General features: G+C 33.5%; 1 protein-coding gene across 2 annotated transcripts in view; it reads left to right on the top strand.

The window, feature by feature from the left end:
• LOC143232187 (nephrin-like) overlaps positions 1–23,565 on the top strand; it is a 64,031-nt gene that overhangs the window by 33,444 nt on the left and 7,022 nt on the right. Inside the window, exons 9-12 of one of the 2 annotated variants that reach the window (XM_076467318.1) lie at positions 938–1,072; positions 1,450–1,477; positions 5,027–5,115; positions 9,464–9,606. In XM_076467318.1, coding sequence (XP_076323433.1) covers positions 938–1,072; positions 1,450–1,477; positions 5,027–5,115; positions 9,464–9,606 — 395 coding nt within the window. Of the gene's footprint in view, positions 1–937; positions 1,073–1,449; positions 1,478–5,023; positions 5,116–9,463; positions 9,607–23,565 lie in introns of both variants that reach the window. The other variant, XM_076467317.1, reaches the window with a different exon arrangement.

The raw sequence follows: 23,565 nt of genomic DNA, 5'->3' as shown, positions 1-23,565 counted from the left end.
CCTTATTCTGCAATTGACGTTAAACATGTTTGTTCCAAACCTTTTTAAAATGCTGTACATTATCTAGATACGAAAAGCATATTTCAGTTTATCATATCGAAGCTATAAGAACATTAAAAGGTTAAAGATTTTTCGGTGTTCCGAACAACACTTTTTAGTTGTTTTTTTGGTACAAGTTGAGAACGAATTTAAGATCGACAAATTATCATATAAATTTCGATAAATTTAAACATTAGTGTCAATAATTGCTGCGTGTTCAATTTAACTTTATATGCATAGTTCTAAGCTGACATTAAATTAGATAATAAAAGAAAATTGTCGTGTGAGTTTGGAGTAAAATCCACAAATAACTGGTTACAGTTGGAAATGAAATTTTAATAGATTTTCTTCTTTCATACTGAATCCTTCGCTTTGGTCGATTGAACCAAACGTCAACCAGCAGATAAAACCTCTAAAACTAGTTTATAAGTGTAATCAACTCTACTTCATGATTAGAATACTTTATAACTTTCATTAAATTATCTCTTTAGTTATAGTTTGAAATTTGTTTTTAAACATCGCAAAGTTTGCCGTTAACCAGCACTATAACAAAAAGATTAAACGAGTCGTTAGGTAGAAATCTAATACAAATGTAATCGGAGTATTACAAAAATATAATCAATCTTGTACACAATTCTCAACTGTCTAATTGCTTAATTACTTTGAAACTCTTTGCGTAATTATGTCTCAGTTCCCTAGTTATTACTTTTATTCTATTCAATTTATAATAACTACAAATGAGCTGTTATCTAATATCATTTTATTTCTAAAGAGAATAGCATGATTTAAGTTTACAAAATGTACAATATGGTTAAATACTGCACATACACTATTTTCAAAATGTTTGTGTGTATATGTTGCATTTATTAGTTGTATCTTTTCCTGGGTCCCTTATAAGAAAATCAATGGAATTTCCCATTTGGGCCTCTCTTTGTCATCATTGGAACAAGCTTTGTTGCCTTGATAGCTGTTGTTCTTGTCATAATCATTGTTATTCACATACGACTCCGAACTCACTCTTCCAGAAAAGCAAGTAAGAGTTTGTATTTTCATTGTAATAAGACGTAACAATCATTTTATGAACTGTGATTATCTTACCATTAATAGTTATCCTCACAAGAAAAATGTAATGATATATTCTCAATACTTAGCTTCAAATTCTAAAGAATTAAGTTTAATTTTCATCTTGAAATTAATGTCAATTAAAATGTATAAAATAATGCTGTTATATTTTGCTCTTGAGTTTACAGGAGGTAATAATATTTATATAATAAACAGATTCTTAACAAATAGTCTTACAAGGTGATAGTTAAATAAAAATAACAACAAGAACTGAACTCTAAACTAGATTCAACCGCAAATTTATTTAATAATATAACATTTATTTACATGCTCCTTTTCTTGTCCTAGGAAATCGTCATAGAGGAATCACTAGCGGGTAAGTTTAGTCAACGTTTACACTAAATGATCTTTAAATGAGTAATCCAGGTTCTGGTTTATAATATTTTAATGTATCAACGGCCAATTGATATGCGGAAAAACTTCAGCTGTAATTTCAAGTGTAATAGAACCACTGATTTGGTAGTTTGATTTTACAAGAGTTTTCTTGTTATCAGTGTTCTGAAATTATATTTTTCGGTTCAATACTTTTATGATAGCGAGATTATTATAATGATATATATTTTAGGTGTAGTTGAAAAACTTGAATCACTAAACACACCCTTTCGTATGCCTAGATTTGAGACTATAATTAACATTGAATATGCTCCAAATTTCTATGATTGAGTAATAATATCTTCCCTTTAGAATAAAAAGAGCTGAACCATTAAGTTTCATTAAAAATTAATCCTAAAAACGGCTGGTATGGATATTAAAACTTTAATTAAATTAAAGTATAGAACATTATTTCGACCTTCTTAAACCATCTTCAGGTTGTCAAAGACAGTTTGAATGTGATCGTTACTTTGCATATGTCTGGTACAAAATTATACGGAAGGAACGATGCTGTAAGATGTAAAGTTATTAATTAATACAGGTACAATGGTGTTCCTTTGTATTAGTTCAAGTTTGGTTTCAGTTCTTGTATAACTATAGTTTCTTTGATTTTGAGTTTGATCATATTAGTTTCCTACTTGTTATGTTGGTATTTTCTATGGTTATGTTGTGCTTACTTGACTTGAAGTGCTCAGAAACATGCGGATATGTTGTTGTTTTTTTGTTATTTGAATCTGGTTACCATTTTTTTTGCTTGTTTCTCTGTTGTAGAGTTCTTGGGAGTTGTTACATTGTATTTTATAAGTAACATTGGTATCGTGTTTTTCAGTGTAGTTTTCACATAGTATGGACTTTCGTTTTGTACCTGGTTTTTGAATAAATTTGGTGTTTACTGGATTGCTGCGTTTTGTTATAAGTTTTTTTTTTCCAAATGTCGCTGATATCAGGAATATATGGGGTGCAGCAGTGTAAGGTTTTATAGTTTGTTATATCGTTGAACTTATTATTGTTTGTTTGTTATTTACTGTGTTGTTGGTCTAGGTGTGTGTATATAATTTTTTTCAACCGAATTTGAAACAAATTTGTTGATGAAGTGAATGTTATTTTAACTGGTTGATTTTATTATTAAATTTAATGGGTTGTTAAAGTATTGAGTGTTTGTTTTGTTTCATGTGCTCAGTTTAAGGTTAAGGGAATGTGTAATCCAGTACGGTTGATTTTTCTGTGGATTTCTGTTTTGAATTATGTAACGGTTCTTGTGATCTTGAAACTAGTTCTCTCGTGTTTACAGATGAACTTAATGTTGGGGTGTATGTAGTTAACGTGGTTGAAAACGTGTATGTTTTATAGATATGAATCCAGCAATTGTATCGTCAACATGTGTATACCAGTATAATGGTGAGTGTAAAGCTGAATTTATCGCTTAAGATTCAATCTGTGTCATTAAAATGTTTGCTAGAACTGGTGACACGGGATTGCCCATACTTAAGACATTTATTTGTAAGCAGTTTTGGTCATTGAACATAAAGTTAATTTTAGTGGTAGGGAATTCTATAAGGGTTGCTAATTTGGCGCTGAGAATGTGTATTAATGGGTTGGGGTTTTGAATACAATGTTCTAAAGCTATCTTACAGGCATTAAAATAAAATAAAAAGGAAGTGCCATATACAAATGACTGAATACTTCAAGTATTCAGGTTTTAGTAAAAACTTGTTAATTCTTTGAATAATTAATTGTTATGGATTTTACTTCGTAAGGACTATTATTAACATTATTGAAAAAATAATCTATATTAAACATGCTCTACATCCTATAAAATTACTCCGTAAAAAGTAGTAAATATATATAATTAATTTTACTGTTACTTACGCTGTATATTGATTTGATTTAGAATCATTCTGTCTCATGGCCAAGGAAGAATAATAAGTACTAAGACAAATATGACATCACAGATTACTGTTTCTCACACATCTTCGTTATGATCATATCACATTAGCTCGTTGTTCTCCCGTCAATTTATTAGGTTAATACATACTTCAATCAGGAATTGATTCGTATCAATTTGAGCATAACTTTATTAAATTTCTGTTCAATGTAATAATAAATAACACATAAACGTAGATCTAGATTCAGTTTCTTGTTTACAGCATATTACTTCTTCTTTTGCCTCTCTCTTGGTTTATCCGTTCTATCTACGGCCCCACATGGCCAGGCGGTTAAGGAACTCGACTCGTAATTTGAAGGTCGCGAATTCGAATCTCCGTCACATCATACATGCTCGAACCTTTAGCCATGGGTAGTTATGAAGTGGCGGTCAATCCTACTATTCTTTGGTAAAAGAGTAGCCCAAGAGTTGGCGGTGGGTTTTGATGACTAGGTACCTTTTTTCTCCCAAGCGCGTTAAGGCGGGCGACTCGTAGTCCGAGGGTCGCTATAATGAGACGGTCAATCCCACTATTCGTTGGTAAAAGAGTAGCCCAAGAGTTGGCGGTGGGTAGTGATGACTAGCTGCCTTCCCTCTAGTCTTACACTGCTAAATTAGGGACGACTAGCACAGATAGCCCTCGAGTAGCTTTGTGCGAAATTCAAAAACAAACAAACCTTTTTCCTCTGGTTTTATATTGCCAAATTAGGGATGGCTAGCACAGATAGTTCTAGTATAGGTTTGTGCGAAATTCGAATCCAAAACAGTATTCTCGAAACCCACAGCGAACAAGTTTATTTCTTTCTAGCATTGTACACTTGTTTTGACTAACATTTCATAGTCATGGGTGGGTTTATTGTCTTTGTAGCACTAAAGAAGAAGGGCTGCTGATTCTTCTAATAATTTAACGGCTAAGAATGCTGCAATCTCTTATGGACTGACCAAATTCCAACCGCCCTTTCACCTCACTCAACACCGATTAATCTTCTTTACATCTGACTTCATAACACGTTTGTTATTATGTGCATATTGATGTTGTTCTTAAAAAAAAACGCTTATCATTTATTGATGTAACCAGGAAAAAAATAGTATACATATGCATTAAAATAATGTGTCTCGATTTTCATATGATTTTAATAAATCACTTTCAGAATAATCCTAATTTGAATTACTGGTTATTAACTGTTTCCAAACTTTTTTACTAGCCAGGTACAGGATATCATTAATTAGCTAGTTTAGAGCGTCTAGAGTTTAATAATGTGTTCTTAACAGTGCCTGAAAACATTTTCATTGAGTCTATAGTAGCAATCTAGTCCAGTTCAGCTGTATCACTAATTGCTCTGCTTATTCGAATGTTCAGTACAACAGGTTCATTCCCAGTAGACTTGGTTGTGCGATATAAGTAAATGGTTTTAGTTAAGTGTATTTTAATTTATTAATTTAGACCTTGAACATGCATAAAACGATACTAAAGCATAGTACGTGCGACATATACAAATCTATAAAATTATTTCGCGTACGTCGGTCAATTTTTTTTTCATATTTATTTGTAATTTTACTAATCAGCAGTGACGAAAGACTCTCGTTGAAAAACGTTGCTGAAGAAATCAAGACAATGTCACCCTTAGAAGAGGAAAGATGCCCGGATGTTATACCAGGTAATAATTATTAAACACACGCTTGCTTGTGTTTATGTACCACTTGTAAACCTTTTGCACTTTAGTGATAACTTCTTGAGGTTCTTTATTAAATACACGAATAAAATATATCATGCTTTTTTTTCATTTACGGAAGTTCGTGTCAAAGTTTATTCTTATCCGCATTTCTTATAATGATATAGCAAATATCATCACAACAAGAATTTAACTTGGAATTTTGAGCATTTTAGCTCTTAATTTGTCGACTTGTTTCTAAAGTGATTCACTACTAGTGAGGTCACCTGAATAAATTTCGTGTTTTCCTATCGTAACATTAGATTAAAGAAATAACTAAAACAGCTAAGTGAAAACACTTATTTTCCGTATGACATATATAGATGAAGCCAACAGTACTTGCAGTATCGATAGCTCTTTGTTCACATTTTTTGTATGATTCTTCTGATATGTTATTAGGAACCTGTAACTAACAAGTCCGTGGACCCACAAGCAGCTTGCTACATAAATAGTTTAGAAAATGTTTTAAAAAAGTTATCAATAATTCTATGATTGATGAAAATTGTATGACTCAAGATTTACACTTCTTGATGACGAGTAAAATAACATATAAATGTTTTTGATATTTTTATTGTTCCTAATCATATGTGTTGTTAGAAACACCATAAGTTTAAAAGGTTTGTTTATTTTAGACCCAAACCTGCACGATGGGCAATCTGAACTGTGCCCACCATGGAATAGAATGCTGGAGTTTAGTGTCATAAGCCCTGGAGTAATCGCTGAGCCAAGAAGCAGCATATTAACAAATCTTCACTTCTTTGGCTTATCCCTAGGGCCATTAGAAGTTGAAGTTAAAATTATTAACGAAGTGTTCCACTTCTAAAATTTGCTTCCTGGTAGGTTATCAACTTTTAAAGATGGACTTACAACGTAATATCGGAGTCTCGATAAACGCAGTAAACAGAGCATAGACGGTCCATTCTTCAGCTTTGTTCTAAAAATTAACATCTATACAAATTTACGTTTTTAACTTCTAGACAAAATTGAAATATCATAGGTCAAGACAAGCAATGCATTTCAATATGTAGTGAAGAATATGGTATTTATTCATAACTTTCTGTATAAAACTATCCACAAATCATAATGTGAACGTGACAGCCGTTTTCCTTGTTCCCCTTGTTTATCAAATGTATCTCCATAGATCTTCAGAAGAACGTTCTTTACTCTAACTTCTCAACACTGTAGGTCAAAGGTTACAGTCGTAAACGTTCGTTTTGTTTCAGACTCTATGAATTAAAGGTTTTAGCTAAATTTAATGCAATCATTTTTTCATTACAAGTTAGTAAAACTAAAATTGTTGGCGTTTAAAAAATTCACTGGCGTTTAAAGTGGGAAGGCTTCTTGCAAACAAGTGTCTTGATATTAAAGCCGGCAATAAATTGACGATTCTAAATAAATAATATCATTAATAATTAATAAAGTTAACCAGCCTAACATTTTAATAGATGTCGCAATATATTTTAAGAACTAATTTACGTTTCAATGTATACATACTACACAAGTATTTCTTTAATACCTTCGTCACAATCGGCAGGCGAACAGTATTCTCAGTTATTTAGTATACCAAACAAACAGATACATTCATGACCAACACAAGCATTTTCCTCATGAATGTCTGTTTTACCTTCACATCCCATCATAACTGAAAGTCTTTAGTTGCATGTTCTTATTTTCACGAATATATATTAAATAATCCACGTAAAAAGAAATTTTCCTTCAAGAAATGAACATGCGCGTTTTTTTCTGCTGATAAACCAACCACCAATAAAGTATTTACAGCTAAGAATACATTAGATAAGAAATTAATTACCTTGATATTTTATGTTTGTTTATAAATTATTAGCTGTTTTGATCTTACTCATTCATTGCTTTTTGCACATTGAAATTCAATTTCTTTTTGTCTGATTTATTTTATAAGTTTTTAACAAATGAGCAGAGATTTGTCACATGACGACATACACAACATGGTCAAAAGTATGTGGACACCCAACATCACACTCATATGTGCTTCTTGAACATTTCATTCAAAAACAATGAACATTAGTGTGGAGTTGGTCCCCTTTTGATTCTATAACAGCCTTGGCTCTTCTGCGAAGGCTTTTTACTAGATTTTGGAACACGGCTGCAGGTATTCGCTCCTATTCAGCCACAAGAGCATTAGTTAGGTCGGGCACTAGTGACGGGAGAGACGGCCTGGCTCGCAGTCGACGTTCAAATTCAGATCAGTCAAGTTCTTCCACACTAACCTTGGCAAACCATGTCTTTATGGACCTAAATTTGTGCACGGGGGCATTGTCATGCTGAAACAAAAAGAACCTTTCCCAAACTGTTGTCACAAAGCTGGAAGCACACAATTCTCTAGAATGACATTGTACGTTATAGCTTTAAGATTTCCCTTAATTAAAACTAAATAACCTAGCCCAAACCATGAAAAAGAGCAGCAAACCATTATTTCTCCGCTACAAAATTTTACATTTGGCACTTTGCATTCAGGCTGGTAGCATTCTCCTGGCATCTGCCAAATCCAGATTCGTCCGTTAGACAACCAGATAGTGAAGCATGATTACTTAAGATAACCCATTTCAACTGCTTTAGAGTCCAGTGACGGTGTGCTTTACACCACTCCAGCCGACGCTTGGCATTGCGCATGGTAATCTTAGGATTATGTGCGGCTGTTCGACCATGGAAACCCATTTCAGGAAGCTCCCGACAAACAGTTCTTGAGCTGACGTTGCTTCCATAGGCAGTTTTGAACTCGATAGTGAGTGTTGCAACTGTTAACAGACGATTTTTACGAGCTACACGCTTCAACACTCGACAGTCCCGTTCTGTGAGCTTGTGTGGCCTGTCGCTTCGTGGCCAACCTGTTGTTGCTCCTAGAAGTTTCCACTTCACAATAACAGCACCTATAGGGCAAAATTTTGACGAAGTGACTTGTTAGAAATGTGGCATCATGTGGCAGTGCCACATTGAAAGTCAATGAGCTCTTCAGAACGACCTATTCTACTGCCAATGTATGTTTATGGAGAGTGCATGGCTGTATGTTTGATTCTTTGCACCTGTTAGCAGTGAGTGTGGCTGAAATAGCTGTACCCACTAATTAGAAGGGGTGTTCACATACTTTTTGGTCATGTAGTGTATATTCATATCATAATTTAGAAATCAATTGAAAAAACACTTATTTTTCTTTTCCAACACTAGGTATAATTAGTCAATATACTTTATATTTTATAAATTTATTTTATCATCTACAATCTTATATTGCAATTTTAAAAAATCTTCTGTTAGTACCAGTATTGTAATAAATTTGATGTTTTCAAACTGTTACATGTTATAATTTATATCGAACAAGTCTCCGATTTCTAATGTAACGTACATTACGTATTACAATTTCCAATAGCCGGAAATCTGAATTTGAATTTAAAAGTTAATTAAGTGTCGTAATATATTAAATTTATAATATTTGCCAACAGGATTCATACAACCAATTTTCCCTCTCAACATAAATATATTTTAACATACAAACAATTTTCTTTCTTAATATAAATATATTTTAACATACAAACAACAACACAATTTTTAATAACGATTATTAAATTTTTTTATTACAAATAATGTTTAACATATATGTTTTACAAATAATACTCAGTCTTCTATCTGATCTGGAAATGAATATTTTATCGACGCTTCACGGAAAAGAAATTAGTTTTATGTTGATACACATGTAATTATTCTATAGATTCATAAGAAAGCTCCAAATGAAAGCCTTTACCAACCAAAGGAAACGTTAAATTGCTTTTTTCGGCTGATTCCAAGTATTTTGATGATAAATATCTTTATACACAGATTAAAAAGTAATAAGCTACAAGAATATGTTACTTGAGCAGACTTTCTATGAATCTCTGTTCTTAGAATCTCGAGTATAGCTGTATTAGGTAAACTGGTAGTTTATATCGACAGTTTCAAAATACTGATGAGATTGGCCACAAGTTAAGGTTGTCATTTTCTTTATTAGTTTAGAGTTTAGATTTCAAAATATGGGTGCTATACATTATAATTGTTCTTTAACTTTAATAAGAAAAAAAATGATAAAGTTAAGGTATTCTAATACATAATACTATGATCTTCTATTAGATATCTGACCTCAGGATATTAGTTCAGAAAGTAAAATATTTATCTGTTCATTTGAAATAGACTTGAAGCAGCATAGGCTCTTACCAAATTTTTGAACAAAACATATTAACAAAATTAAGTTTATAATAGTAGATGAAAAATATAATTTTTTATTATATAGTTAATGAAATTGCCCTGGACTGTATAGACAAAGGAACTGATGAAAGTGTTTTTCTTATTAACCATTCTTCATCAAAATCAAATATGTCCAAAATTCCTGACGAAAGTTTTGAATCAGAAGGAAGGTATATGTGCTCAAACACAGTAAGTGTAGATATTTCTTTTATGAATGTTTTATATTTTCAAGTCATCAAGTCACTACCATGGTTTTACAATTTTATTTCTTTTACTTACCTAACGTATACATTTAAAATTACTTAAAATTTTATTATTTCTTTTTCACTTCAGATAATAAAATAATATTTGATGTTATATGTACATATATACTAGTATTTTATCATAAGTTTTCTTTCCCGATTGTTGATACAAAAAAGTGTCAATATTATTACCGCAATCACAGAAATCTAAAGATATCACTAATGCTATTTTACAGCGTGTTTTTTTTTTAATTCACAGTATATTTAAATAAATTTCAACGACAGATCGATAAATACTTGAAATCTGAGAACTTAAACGTCAGTTTTCAAAAGTTTCAATGATTTATTTTGTTTACACTCGGGCTGATTAAAAATCAATCTTCTTAAACGCTGTTTTATGAGACATAAGAAAATGTTTTTTTTTCATGTAAAAATGTGATATAGTATACATCTCTATTTACAATAAATAGATAGTATAGTAAAATAAGTGATAACTATTTACCAATAACATTGTTTGTCAGCGTAGAGTATTTACGATTTCCTGTCTTTATTAATAGCCAATGAACTAAAAACCGGGTTTCTATACTGGTGTTGGATACAGTACAAATAATACATTGTGTAACTTTATACTACAATGAAAGATAAACATCCAGAGAATTAATTTACTATATGGTCATATTTCGATCTTGCGATATCTAAACCATATTATCTGATGTGCATTTGTGTTTTGAAATGTGTTTAAACTTCAATTGTATTGGTTAAAAATAATGACACAGTCTATTACTTTTCATTATATACTTAAGTGATACTAATTATCATTTCAGCTTTAATTAATTTTAATTTTCAATGGCCTAATAATTCTCATAAATTTCCTGCTAGAAATTTGCAATATTAATTCTTCACAAAATTTTAACTTATGTAGACTGTTATATTGCATTAAACTTGGTAAAATATATGCAAGATGTTTCATTCATAATTTTCTGAAAATATTAATGATGAGTTGAGGTGTATTATTTTGTTTCTTATCTTAAAGTTTTAAATTAAATATGCGTCTTTACGTAGGTATTTTTCTTACTTTAGACACATTTTTAATTATTATTGCGTTACACGGTAAAAACATACAACGACTGTTTAAGCTAATAGAAACATAATGATTTCAAATTTGTTTCTAAATGTGTCTTAATTATTATTCTACATCCAGAAACATAATATTAAATTAACAACTGGATATTAAGGTTAGAAAAACAATGCACTGTTTTGCGCAATGTATTCGATTAACTTTCTTTAACGTTTGAGGTTTTAGTAAACTTTTCTTGATGTGATTAGAATGTCAACTGTTACGCATTACGATTTCAAATAGCGGAAATTTGAATTTAAATTTAGAAGTTAATTGAATGTCGATATGTATCAAATTTATGATATTTGCCAACGATATTGATGTACAGAATTTTCTTTCTTAACACAAATATATTCTAATATACAAACAATAATACCATTTATAATAACGATTAGTACAAAGAGTTATTATAGATAATGATTTATATGCAAAAGTTTTACAAACTTACAAACAACACTGATTCTTCTATCTAGTCTGTAAATAAATATGTTATCGACGGTTCACAATGAGTAAGTTAATTCTTTGTTCATACACATGCACCTTTCGCTTGACGAAAAGCTAGATAGCTTCTTCACACATTAGTTTTTTTCGCTAAAGTTATACGATATCTTCGAAGAAATACTAACGTCCGAAGTTAGTTTACTAAAGTTAAACGGTTTATAATGTTCGAAATATTTAAACGTTTCTGGTCAAATATCTGTAGTTTTTCCAATTAATAATCGTTTATCACAGTTGTAGCTTCCGAAGTTTATAGCATACTAACTGTAGCAAACCAGCAGTATTAAGCTGTCTGTTGGCGCTTCGATTTATAAACTTTTAGGGTGATGATTTCGAAAGTTCAGCTGGCAACAATATTCAAAGAAAGGATAGGACTTTCGTAAAACATATATTCTTGATTTTTACGCTGAAAATCTTTCACAAATTTAGAGAATAGGCGGAACTTTGGCAATACACATTTAACAACATACGTTACATGCATTTCTAAATATGTATTAAACAGAAACAAACATACATATTAAAATAAATATATTCTTCAAAAAAAGAAACGCAAAAGGGATATTTTTGTTATTTAAAGAGAAATATATGTAATAACGTTACAAGCTCAGAGTATGTGATGTTACACGTGTTAAGGCACTGATTGTCAGACCAAAATTACAATAAAAGTTGTGCACTTTGAAAACGGAGGAAAACATCGGATTTTTCGCCAAACCGCATTCGTATCCAATAAATTTTTTTGAGAGATCTGCATGTTCTGCAAGTGCAACATGTGCAAAATCCCTATAAAAGTGACGGGTTTTCGGTTTCCATAGCTCAGTGTTAAGCCACCGACACGCAATACAGTTACGCCAAGACTGACTGAAGCAGAACGCAACAACGCCATTGGTCGCTTGGAAGCAAGCGAATCTCGATCAGATGTTGCCAGAGCTGTGAATGTCCACCCAAGCACCATCACAAGGCTATGGAATCGTCACCAACAACATGGATCAACTCGTGACCGTCCACGATCTGGCAGACCTCGTGTGATTACGCCCGCACAAGATTGCTACATCCGGTTACGTCACCTTCGGGATAGGACCGCCACTGCAACGTCTACTGCCTCAACCATACCAGGGCTGCGTAGGATTTCCGATCAGACCGTACGCAACCGTCGACGAGATTCTTAGGCCCCATGCGCAACCCATCATGGTGAACGTCAACCACGTTTTTCAACATGACAACGCCCGTCCTCACACAGCCCGACTCACCACTGTCTTCTTGAGACACCACAACACCAACGTTCTTTTCTGGCCCTCCAGATCACCAGATTAAAACCCCATCGAACATCTTTGGGACGAGTTGTACCGACGTCTGCGACGGCGACAACCTCAACCGCAGACTCTACCTCAGCTTGCAGCAGCTTTGCAGGCTGAGTGGACAGCCATTCCACAAGATGTGATTCGTCATCTCATCGCTTCCATAAGCAGGAGATGCCAAGCAGTTATTGATGCTCACGGGGGGCATACTCGTTATTGACGTTGAGTGACGTTAAATTTCACCTAGTGAGCGTGGACTTCACCTTTGCAGACTTTGGATGTTCAGCAGTGAAACACATGTCATACAGAACTACTCGGAATAAACTTGTTAACAATATGTCTCAAATTTTACCTTTTGCGTTTCTTTTTTTGAAGAGTGTATATATTAGTAAATCTGTCACACAACAAATGTATTGAAGCTAAAATGTCATGAGACCTCATAATAATACACTAATACACTTATCATTGCATTTTCGTCTTTACGAAATACTTATCATTGTATTTTGGCTGGAGGTATATTCACGTATCAACTTTGTTAACGTAGAGGGAAGATCACATTTTGATACATGTTTGATAGTAACTTGAATATTTATAGGATATGTTACGCAAGATTTTCTAAGATCGTTTTAAATAACTGAATCAGCATATTAAGGAGTAAACGTAATAATCTGATAGCAGTCACCTAGCTTTTCCAGGTCTAACCCTATGAACTTCATTTTGTATGGTGTATTTAAATAGAATGGCTGTATAATTGGATTACTTTCACTTTATATCCCAGGAGACACATTAAAGACGTTACAGTCGCTATAACACTATTAGTACCCTGCTACATATGTCAAGAGATTACATCAAATCAATACAAAATTTACTGAGTAAGACATGAAAGGTGTTACATGCATTCTGCGGTGTTTACCAAGGAAGAACATAATTAATTTTGCACCGACTTAACAAAGTCTTACAATCGGGCATTGCTTTTGATAGGAATAAATGTTTTTTTTATTCCATTAGGCATGCATTTATTTATTATCTTCTCTTCCCTTACCTAAAGACTTTGAATTATACATACTCGTATGTAATGCAAATCCTTCAGGAATAAAATATATCTGTTTTCCGATCAGGTTACTAATTACATTCTTCCATATGTAACTACAAGTTATACTCGATTGGAATTGCATCAGTCCAATGTTTTATTGCAGAGAGTGTTTCTCGACAGCTTTATCGTTTTGCTATGAAGTATGGCGCGGTTCCCTCACTATTAGGTAAGCACTCGACTTCAAAGATCAGCCTTATCCTTCAATAATAGTCGATTTAACCACTAGTTTACTACCATTGAATTACAAAAACAACATTCACGATCTTATATGTTCATAAAGGTTTTAACAAAGCTGGTAGACTTACTCTGTTACTATATTATTCAAGCAAATCCTTTACAAACACCGATTAGACTATTTTATATTTTATTGTGAACAATTATACATAAAAAATATCCTTTTTTATTGAACACAGAAATAATCAGTTAAAAAATAATGGATTAATACCTTTTTGTACTTAATCATAAGAAAATAAAATTATGAAAGATTATAGGTCATTGCTCTTTTCATTAACAGCAAAATGCAGAAAACAATGCTATCTAACAATTGTTGTTTTTTTCGTCATCCACGATCCAAATGGTTAGCGAGCTTGGACGTTAAATTGTGGGTCTCTATAGAAGTGACATTCATATCCAATTATTCGATCAAACAAGAATCATCCGCATTGCGAATTGGGTGCCATTTATTAGCTGTTTTACTCTCATATGTCACTTTTACTATTAGAAACTTCTATTAAAAAGTCTTTAAAAAACTTAAGAGACTAGTTTACAAAACTACTGGCAAAATCCTTAATCATACGTACTTAATAACCTCTTCCGTTTAAGTTGGGGGTTTCATAAACTTAGTTCAACAAAAATACGCCACGACATTGAACTGATTTTGTTTGTTATAATACGTCTGGGAATATGTCACTTAACATGTTATTTCAATATATATATATATAAGTCGCAACTGAGTAACTTCTTTTCATTGCACATGAATAATGAATTGTTAACGGTAATGTTGTGAAAAAAAATTCACTCAAACGTCCAGGTCACATTAAATATTTGGAATTTATCGCTATTTTCACATACACACGCACACACATTAAAAAACATACTATCGTAATGTTATCTTAATCAACATGCTTATGCCGAATAACAATACTTCTATTACTGTGACCCGGCATGGCCAGGTGGTTAGAGCGCTCAACTCATAATCTGAGGGTTGCAGGTTGGAATCTCCTTTACACCAAACATGCTTGCCCTTTCAGCCGTGAGTGCGTTATAATGTGACGGTCAATCCCACTATTCGTTGGTAAAAAAGTAGCCCAAGAGTTGACGGTAGGTGTAACTTTCCGCGAAATTCAAAAAACAAGCAAATCATTACTGTTTTTCCAGAAATATACAGCACGTGCCCATTCTCCCCTAATAACAGTACAACAACCATTTGTTACATTGATAATCTCATGGACACGCTTATGATCTTCATTTACACCACAGATATTTAACTTGATGAAAGCAGTTTTCAGCTTTATCTGAAGACTAATGACACGCTGTCCAAACAGACTGACTGAAGTTCCGGTTTTGTTTCTCAAACCAATTTCGAACAATACAAGCGTTGTTGGTTTTTGCATTATCGTTTTGGAGGATCACTTGGTTATCAGAGTGGAAATGAAACGTTATACGCAAAAATATTAACAGTAACGACTTCAGATAATATTGTTCAACCTTTTGAATAGATCAAACAATCAACCCCTGTCACAAAAACATTGCCTACTTATTTATTCCACCTCCAAAAGCTTCATTTTTCCGAAAAACAAAAGAAGTTCATGATATTTCTCTCTATATATAATTCATTGTTAGTAGAGACAAGAGCAAGGTGTGACTCATTGTGTACCAAACTACAAGTAGCCTGTCATTCACTGAAAATAGTTTACGTTCTCGGCACATCTGATGCTAAGTTGTTCTGTTTGGTAAGCAGTTTGCACATTGGTTGTAAGATGCTGTGCGATACCTTTATGTAACGTTCTTTGAGTTACACATTTGAAGATAATCGAATTATAACCACTAGTAGAGAAATAAGCCAGTTGAGGCATAACCATGAGTATTTTACGCTTTTATATACCTCTCTTATCATCTTTACTTTTGGTTTGTTTGTTTACGAATTTCGCGCAAAGCTACTCGAGGGCTATCTGCGCTAGCCGTCCCTAATTTAGAAGTGTAAGACTAGAGGGAAAGCAGCTAGTCATCACCACCCACCGCCAATTCTTGGGTTACTCTTTTACCAACGAACAGTGGAGTTGACCGTCACATTATAATGCCCCCACGCCTGAGAGAGCGAGCATGTTTGGTGCGACCAGGATTCGAAACCCGCGACCCTCGGATTACGAGTCGAACGTCTTAACACGCTTGGCCATGCCGGGCCCTTTACTTTTAGTGAGTAAGTTTTCAATTACTAATGCTGACATACACTGATAACAGTTGTCTTTGATCGTCTAATAAAGTGTAAAAGTACAATCATCACCAGTGTATTTAATAAAGTGTATTTCAACAAAACATTCTTCTAATTCTGTAAACTATAAATAATAACCTTTATCATCGTTTTGTAATACATTGAATAAATCTCTAGGCTCTTTTAAATTTAACATTCCTATTAACCGTAAACTACTCAGTGTACTTAGAAAAATGAAAATTTCAACAGTGAAATTATCAGAAACAGGAATTGCTTAGGGCTATTAATATAGCATAACCCTAAATATTAACTTAGTGCTTACTCCCTGAAGCTTTCCGATAACCCATCATTGAGCAATCAAGAAACAAAAATGTAGGAGATGTATTAATTGAAGGAGTAATACGGAAATATACTGAATATGAAAATTGTTTGCAAAGTCATAAATTGCGTAGTTTTCATTTTCTTTTGGTAATAAATTCCCTCATAATATTTTTCAAAAATTAATAAATTTCCAGTAACACTACAATTCTCAGATTTACTATTTTTTTAAAAATCATTCAACTCTACAAAAAATTTTATATTTTAGCGGTTTGTTATATACTTATCAGCAAATTCTTACAAACATTTGAAACGAAATCGATCCTACAACACACTTAGCACTTCTTTCTTTTTACATACAAATCTAGTTTTTTTTTCCAATTTTAGACTTTCAATCGAATTTTGTTAGCATTTTTATTTGCAAAACAATAAAAGTAACATAAACATTTCTAAACTTCTATGCTCTTTGAAATCTGATACTCAATACTTAAAGAAATTACTTTGAAAACTTTCCTGAAAGAGAAATGCATAAAACCTGCAAGAATACAGTAAACACTACACCTTCAACCACGTTCTGTAGAAAACATTAATCATTCTTTCAACAAGCAAGATATCATTATTATTCATCTTTCAAAATTAAGATGGTAGATTATTAATAATATACTACGAAACTGTATGTAAAGCCTGAATAATTTATTATTTAGTTATACAATGTGAGATGAATATCCTGCGAATTTAGAAAACGCCACTCGAGATAATTATGGTTTAGTACATGTTTCGTTACGTTTTACAGTATTATTATGCAGATATGTTCTGTAACTCCTTACAGCCGATCTCAGAAAGAACCTTTTGAAAACACTTGTTTAGCATATTAAGTACGTCAGCAGCAAAATACTATTGGACTTTGAAACATAAGATAAAGAAAAAAAAATATTATTTCCTTATCGCATGTTTTTGTAACACCTCTGTCATTAGGTTGCTATTGTCGTGAAAAAACAACAACAAAAATTACATTGTAAGAAAACGCTTTGCAAGTCATGAGTATCTACATATGTTTTGTTTATTTTTCCGTTGCACTATATTTATATATTTTGAAGCTGGCATGTTTAAATAGAAAAACATCCAAACTCCTAAAACCAAGATCTCCATTTACCAGAACTGATGATGTCGGCAATGGTTGTTGACTACTACAAATTATGTTTTTATTTTTCAGCAGTAAAATTCTTTAAAATTACATTATTTGGACTACGTCACGGTAAAATAACGGACACAACAGTTGCTGAACTATTTTATTCACAACGATTATAGTTTCATTTAATTCGAACTGATGAGAATATCACTCAAATTACATGTTTAACAGGCCTGCCATGGCTACGTGCACTCAAGTTACATGTGTAACAGGCCTGCCATGGCTACGTGCACTCAAGTTACATGTGTAACAGGCCTGCCATGGCTACGTGGTTAAGGCACTCGACTTATAATCCGAGTGTCGCGGGTTGGAATCCCAGTCACACCAAATGTGCTCATCCTTACAGCCGTGGGGACGTTATAATATAACGGTGAATCCCACTATTCGTTAGTAAAAGAGTAGCAAAAGAGTTGGCGGTGGGTGGTGATGACTAGCTGCCTTTCCTGTAGTCCTACAGTGCTAAATTAGGGACGGCTAGCGCAGATATCCCTCGTGTAGCTTTACGCGAAATTCAAAAGAAATCAAATTATATTCGATTTAAGTTACGAAATTTGTTGAAGGCTGACATATGTATCCAATTTTGGACTAATATTTCAAACAAAGTAGTTAAAACAAGATGGCAAACAAATTGATATTAGTGTTATTCCGCTTTTCAATAAATATATTTGATTGTTTGTATAGCTTTGAGCGAAATTCCAAACAATAAAATATGCTTTAAAACAGCGAGATCACCAAACGAAATGTCCAACTGTACCAACAGAAAAATAAAGTGGAACATTTACTGCATATTTTTAAAATAACCTTATCATATTCTTTCCATACAAGTGAAAGACTAGTTAGTAATTTTACTAGACGGCAAAGATACCATATGGATTTGTAACGTAAATACAACTTATTTCGAATACTTCTTTGAGTTCTGTGTGTGATTTCTCTCCCTTTTATTTTCCTGCCGTAATTTTTATTGAAGGATGTACATACCTCTTAAATGTGAAAAATCGCTTTTATGCAAAGTGAGTTTGAAGATTGAATTAATAAAAGTCAGAAACTGGCCAAGAGATAATTATTTTTTGATAAAAACAACATACTAGTTAATAGGTAAAATAATACTGAAAATGTCAGATAGCAATGTTTACATGCAGACATTTTAAAGTTGAGCAACGTACTTATTAAGTTGAATTATTTGTCATAAATATAAGTAAAAGTTGATAACATAAAATATCATTTGTATATTTAACATAACTGACTCTAACTAAAACATTCTAAAGTACGAATTGAAAGTAAAAATTAAAAATGTGAGCTATAAGCCATTCTTTATTTAAAATGAAAATGCACGTTTAGCGTTTCGTCTAACTCAACATGACAGTTTTAATTTTTCAGGATTATTCTGTTAGTTTTTCCTCAGGAAAACAGGTAGACTTTCTTTGTCACTTATCAATTAATTTATTTTGACATTTTTCACGCTCCATAGAAACTTGCAGTTTTCAAGGCTGGATGAATTACATTACTGTTCTTCATCTGACCAAGAAAGCTGATAAAAATTTGTAACTGAGCTTTGCTATGTAATTAATTCATTAAAATTTAAACAACCATGAAATAAAATTACCAAAACTTTATGTACTTATATCTAACTCCGATATTTCGAAACAAAAAAAAATATTTATGTATAACACCGTGATACCTCTTTTCATTTTGACAGAAGCAGTACGGGTTGATTGACGAGTTAAAAGACCACAAAAAACACGAAAAAAAACTCCTAGTTACGGAATTTAAATCTATTTTATACCGTAAAATAAATAGCTTCGGATCTGTAGATCTAATGATTAATAAACTTTATAATATTTTTTTTCTTTTCAATATTAAAAGAGTTATAATGCCTAAACTCGCAATCGATAAAGATTTCTTAAAATCATATCATGATTAGTTCACGCAAACTTCGACTAAGCATGATAAGATTCTTTTTCGCAGTTTATATTTGTTTTATCACTAAAGTAGACATATTGATTTTGTTTCACGATGTTCTATATTTGGAAAATAAAACAAAAACGACTTACTTCGGCCCAAGTATTCATACCATTTAAAAGCGTCAAGTTTTTGTTTTTTTGCGCCATTTTATTTAACATTTCGTTTGTTTCACTCTTTGTTATCAAGTACAAAGCTACACAATGGATTATCTGTGCCGTGTTCCTCCTCATGTATCGAAATCCCAAGTTTTAGCGCTGCAACACTTCACACTTACCGCTGAGCCACTGAAGCGGGTTCCCTTTTCTCACTTTCGGTTACGGCGCTGGAATAATAAATATTATCGGCTTATGAGACTTAAAGTTTATTAAACACATATTACGTCATAGAAAGCTGCAAGAAAGCAATACCTCAAATCTTTCCTGAAAATTACAAAACAGGTGATAAATTACGTCATCGTGTGTTTTAAACAGATGTTCTCGAGCTAAATGCCAAGTAAGTCTCAAAAAGCAAAGGAGATAACATATCGATATAAGACCAGAGTTTTGCATGAATGAATAAATTTATTAATGTGTAGATAATCACTTTAAGCTTTCTATAAAGTAGATAATTTACACATATAGATTCTTAGATAAAGTACGGTGTAATAATCCCAGTAATTAAATCAATATTCCCTCAAAATTAGTCAAAAATAGTGTATCATTGTTAGTTGTAATGTTGATTAACCTTGTGAATAAAGTCTGTTAATTAGTATAAACAACAGAAAACAGTTGTTAAAATGTGGTTAAACTTATGATAGATAGAGCAGTGTTTCTCAAACTGCGGTCCCGCCACAAAAAGGGTACTAGAGGATATTGTGTGTATGTGTTTTTCTCACAGCAAAGCCACATCAAGCTATCTGCTGAGCCCAACGAGGGGAATAAACCCCTGATTTTAACGTTGTAAATTCATGGACTTACTGCTGTACTAACGGGGGACTGAAGGATATTGTAATGGGTCAAAACATTATTAAAAAAAACCAAAACATTACGTTAATACATATTTTAGAGTATCTAAAATAATTTGTTATACATTTTTATGTGTACGTGAGGGGATCATCCGAGCCTGAAATATTTTCAAGGGTCCAACAAACAGATTGGAAGCCCCTTAGTTAAAACACATAACGTACATCGTATATTTCGTATTATTATACCCGCATATCAAACTGCTTAACAACGAGACATTTTTATTATTTCAACTTGTGTTTTAAATTTGGTATGAATATCAAACAAGATTTCAAACCATATGTATAAAATTTGCAGTCTATTTGTCTGCAAATATTCATCCAGGCAGAAGAAATAGACATCTTATTGGTCTTTATATGCATATTATGCAAAGTATATATAAGGTATACGATAGAAATTCATAGGTAGGAATCAACAAGAAGTCAAATAAACCAGGAAACAATAACAAAGAGGATTAAATCATATCCTTAAATGCATTCAAATAAGCCAGAAAACAAAATGGAGGAACACATTAAATCAAATCATACCCTGAAATGCATTCGCTTCAAAGAGACACAGTTGCAAAATGCAAGTTTAATAAAACTAGTTACGACATCCAGAAAATGTTGACATAATTCTTGTCCCAATTCCACATAAATCACGTGAAAGTAAGTTAAAAATAAAGAGAATGAGGTAAAAATATTTTTTTTTTCAAAATCCTATTCCCATAATGCATGCTCTTAGGCACACCGTCACGAAAATCCAAGGTCTGTATACTTGCTGTTAACAACAAAACCAAATCGATGCTGGTATTTATTTATCTTTATGGTCGATGCAGCAGATGCTACGATTGAATATATTTTGTTTAAATACAGAACAAAACAAAAAATCTTTTACGTTACACAATTCTGTAAATAGGCGAAATAGGCGTTCTTGTTATACACGCACAGTTATGACTAAATAATAACTGTCCTCATTGTTTCATCCAGAACAGAAACGTTTTCAGAAGATCCATATACACTACACTCTTAAAATGTTTTAATATCACTTAAAATTGTATTTTTAGAAGCGAAAAGTAAGAATGTTTCTCAATAAATCGTACATAACTGTTATATCAAGGTAACATCACAGCCTCAGATTTCTCTTAATTTTCTCTTAAAACTGCTTACATTTTTATCTACTGCTGTTTACTGATATTGCATTCTATAATGATAATATATTTATTGTTACTTTTACACTTTATTTCTTTGTTTTGTTTGTGGGAAAAACCACAGACTTTCTGCTACTGTCCCTAATTTTGAGCTACTTATAAAAGAGAAGAGGACCAGCCGACAGCACCTACTGCCAGATTTTAGGATATTTTTTAACGTGTGTTTGTAATTAAGCACAAAGCTACACAATGGGCCACCTGTACTCTGCCCGCCAAAGGTATGGAAACCCGGTTTCTAGCGTCGTAAGTCAGTAGATATATTGCTGTGTCACTGGGAAGGGGATTATTATTTTAACAAAGAATAGTGATATTGATCATCTAAGATAAAACGATGAGTGAGTTTAGGGCAAGGTTTCGAACCCCGCGAGTCTTGGATTGCTAGTTGAGCGCCCTAACCACAAGGCCGTGCTAGGTCTTATTTTATTGATTCTGCCCGTTGCCATAGAAACGTGCTTTAAAATATGCTATAAGAATCAAGGTCAAATCCCACTATAAGGTCAGACAAGAATGGCCTAAGAGTTGGCGATGGATACTATTGACTAGCTGTCTTCTCTCTTTAGTCTATCAGTTCAAAATTAGAATGAATACTCCTTTTGTAGATTTGCACGGAAAAGTACAAAAATTTCATTCATACATAAAAAATGCTACATATACTCTTCAAAAAAAGAAATGCAAATGGCAAAATTTGAGACAAATTGTTAACAAGTTTATTCCGGGTAGTTCTGTATGACATGTGTGAAACTTTGCACATTCACTGCTGAACATCCAAAGTCTGCAAAGGCGAAGTCCACACTCACTTGTTGACGTTTAACGTCACTCAACGTCAATAACGAGGATGCCCCCCGTGAGCATCAATAACTGCTTGGCATCTCCTGCCCATGGAAGCGATGAGATGACGAATCACATCCTATAGAATGGCTGTCCACTCAGCCTGCAAAGCTGCTGCAAGCTGAGGTAGAGTCTGCGGTTGAGGTTGTTGCCGTCGCAGACGTCGGTCCAACTCGTCCCAAAGATGTTCGATGGGGTTTAAATCTGGTGATCTGGAGAGCCAGGGAAGAACGTTGATGTTGTGGTGTCTCAACAGTGGTAAGTCGGGCTGTGTGAGGACGGGCGTTGTCATGTTGAAAAACGTGGTTGACGTTCACCATGATGGGTTGCACATGGGGCCTAACAATCTCGTCGACGTATCGTTGAGCCGTAAGATTCCCTCGAATGTGCAAAAGTTCTGTTCTGGCATTGTAGACGATGGAAGCCCACATTATGACGCTGCCACCACCAAATCTGTCAACTTCCTGCACACAGTTTGCTGCAAAACGTTCACCTCGGCGACGATAAACACGAGTCTTTCCATCCTGCCTACGAAGCATAAAACGTGATTCATCGCTGAACCAAACATGCCTCCATCGTCGATGAGGCCATACCCGATGTGCCCGAGTCCACTGCAGCCGTGCTTGACGATGTTGCTGGGTGAGGATAACGCCTCTGACTGGACGTCGAGGTCGGATTCCTGCATCTCGAAGACGGTTGCGTACGGTCTGATCGGAAATCCTACGCAGTCCTGGTATGGCTGAGGCAGTAGACGTCGCAGTGGTGGTCCTATCCCGAAGGTGACGTAACCGGATGTAGCGATCTTGTGCGGGCGTAGTCACACGAGGTCTGCCAGATCGTGGACGGTATCGAGTTGATCCATGTTGTTGGTGACGATTTCATAGCCTTGTGATGGTGCTTGGGTGGACATTCACAGCTCTGGCAACATCTGATCGAGATTTGCCTGGAAACCGAGAACCCGTCACTTTTATAGGGATTTTGCACA

This window comes from Tachypleus tridentatus, chromosome 11 (assembly GCF_004210375.1).
Source record: "Tachypleus tridentatus isolate NWPU-2018 chromosome 11, ASM421037v1, whole genome shotgun sequence".
Lineage (NCBI taxonomy): Eukaryota > Metazoa > Arthropoda > Merostomata > Xiphosura > Limulidae > Tachypleus > Tachypleus tridentatus.
Note: the sequence above shows the minus strand (reverse complement) of the source record. Positions and strands in the feature narration are given on the sequence as shown.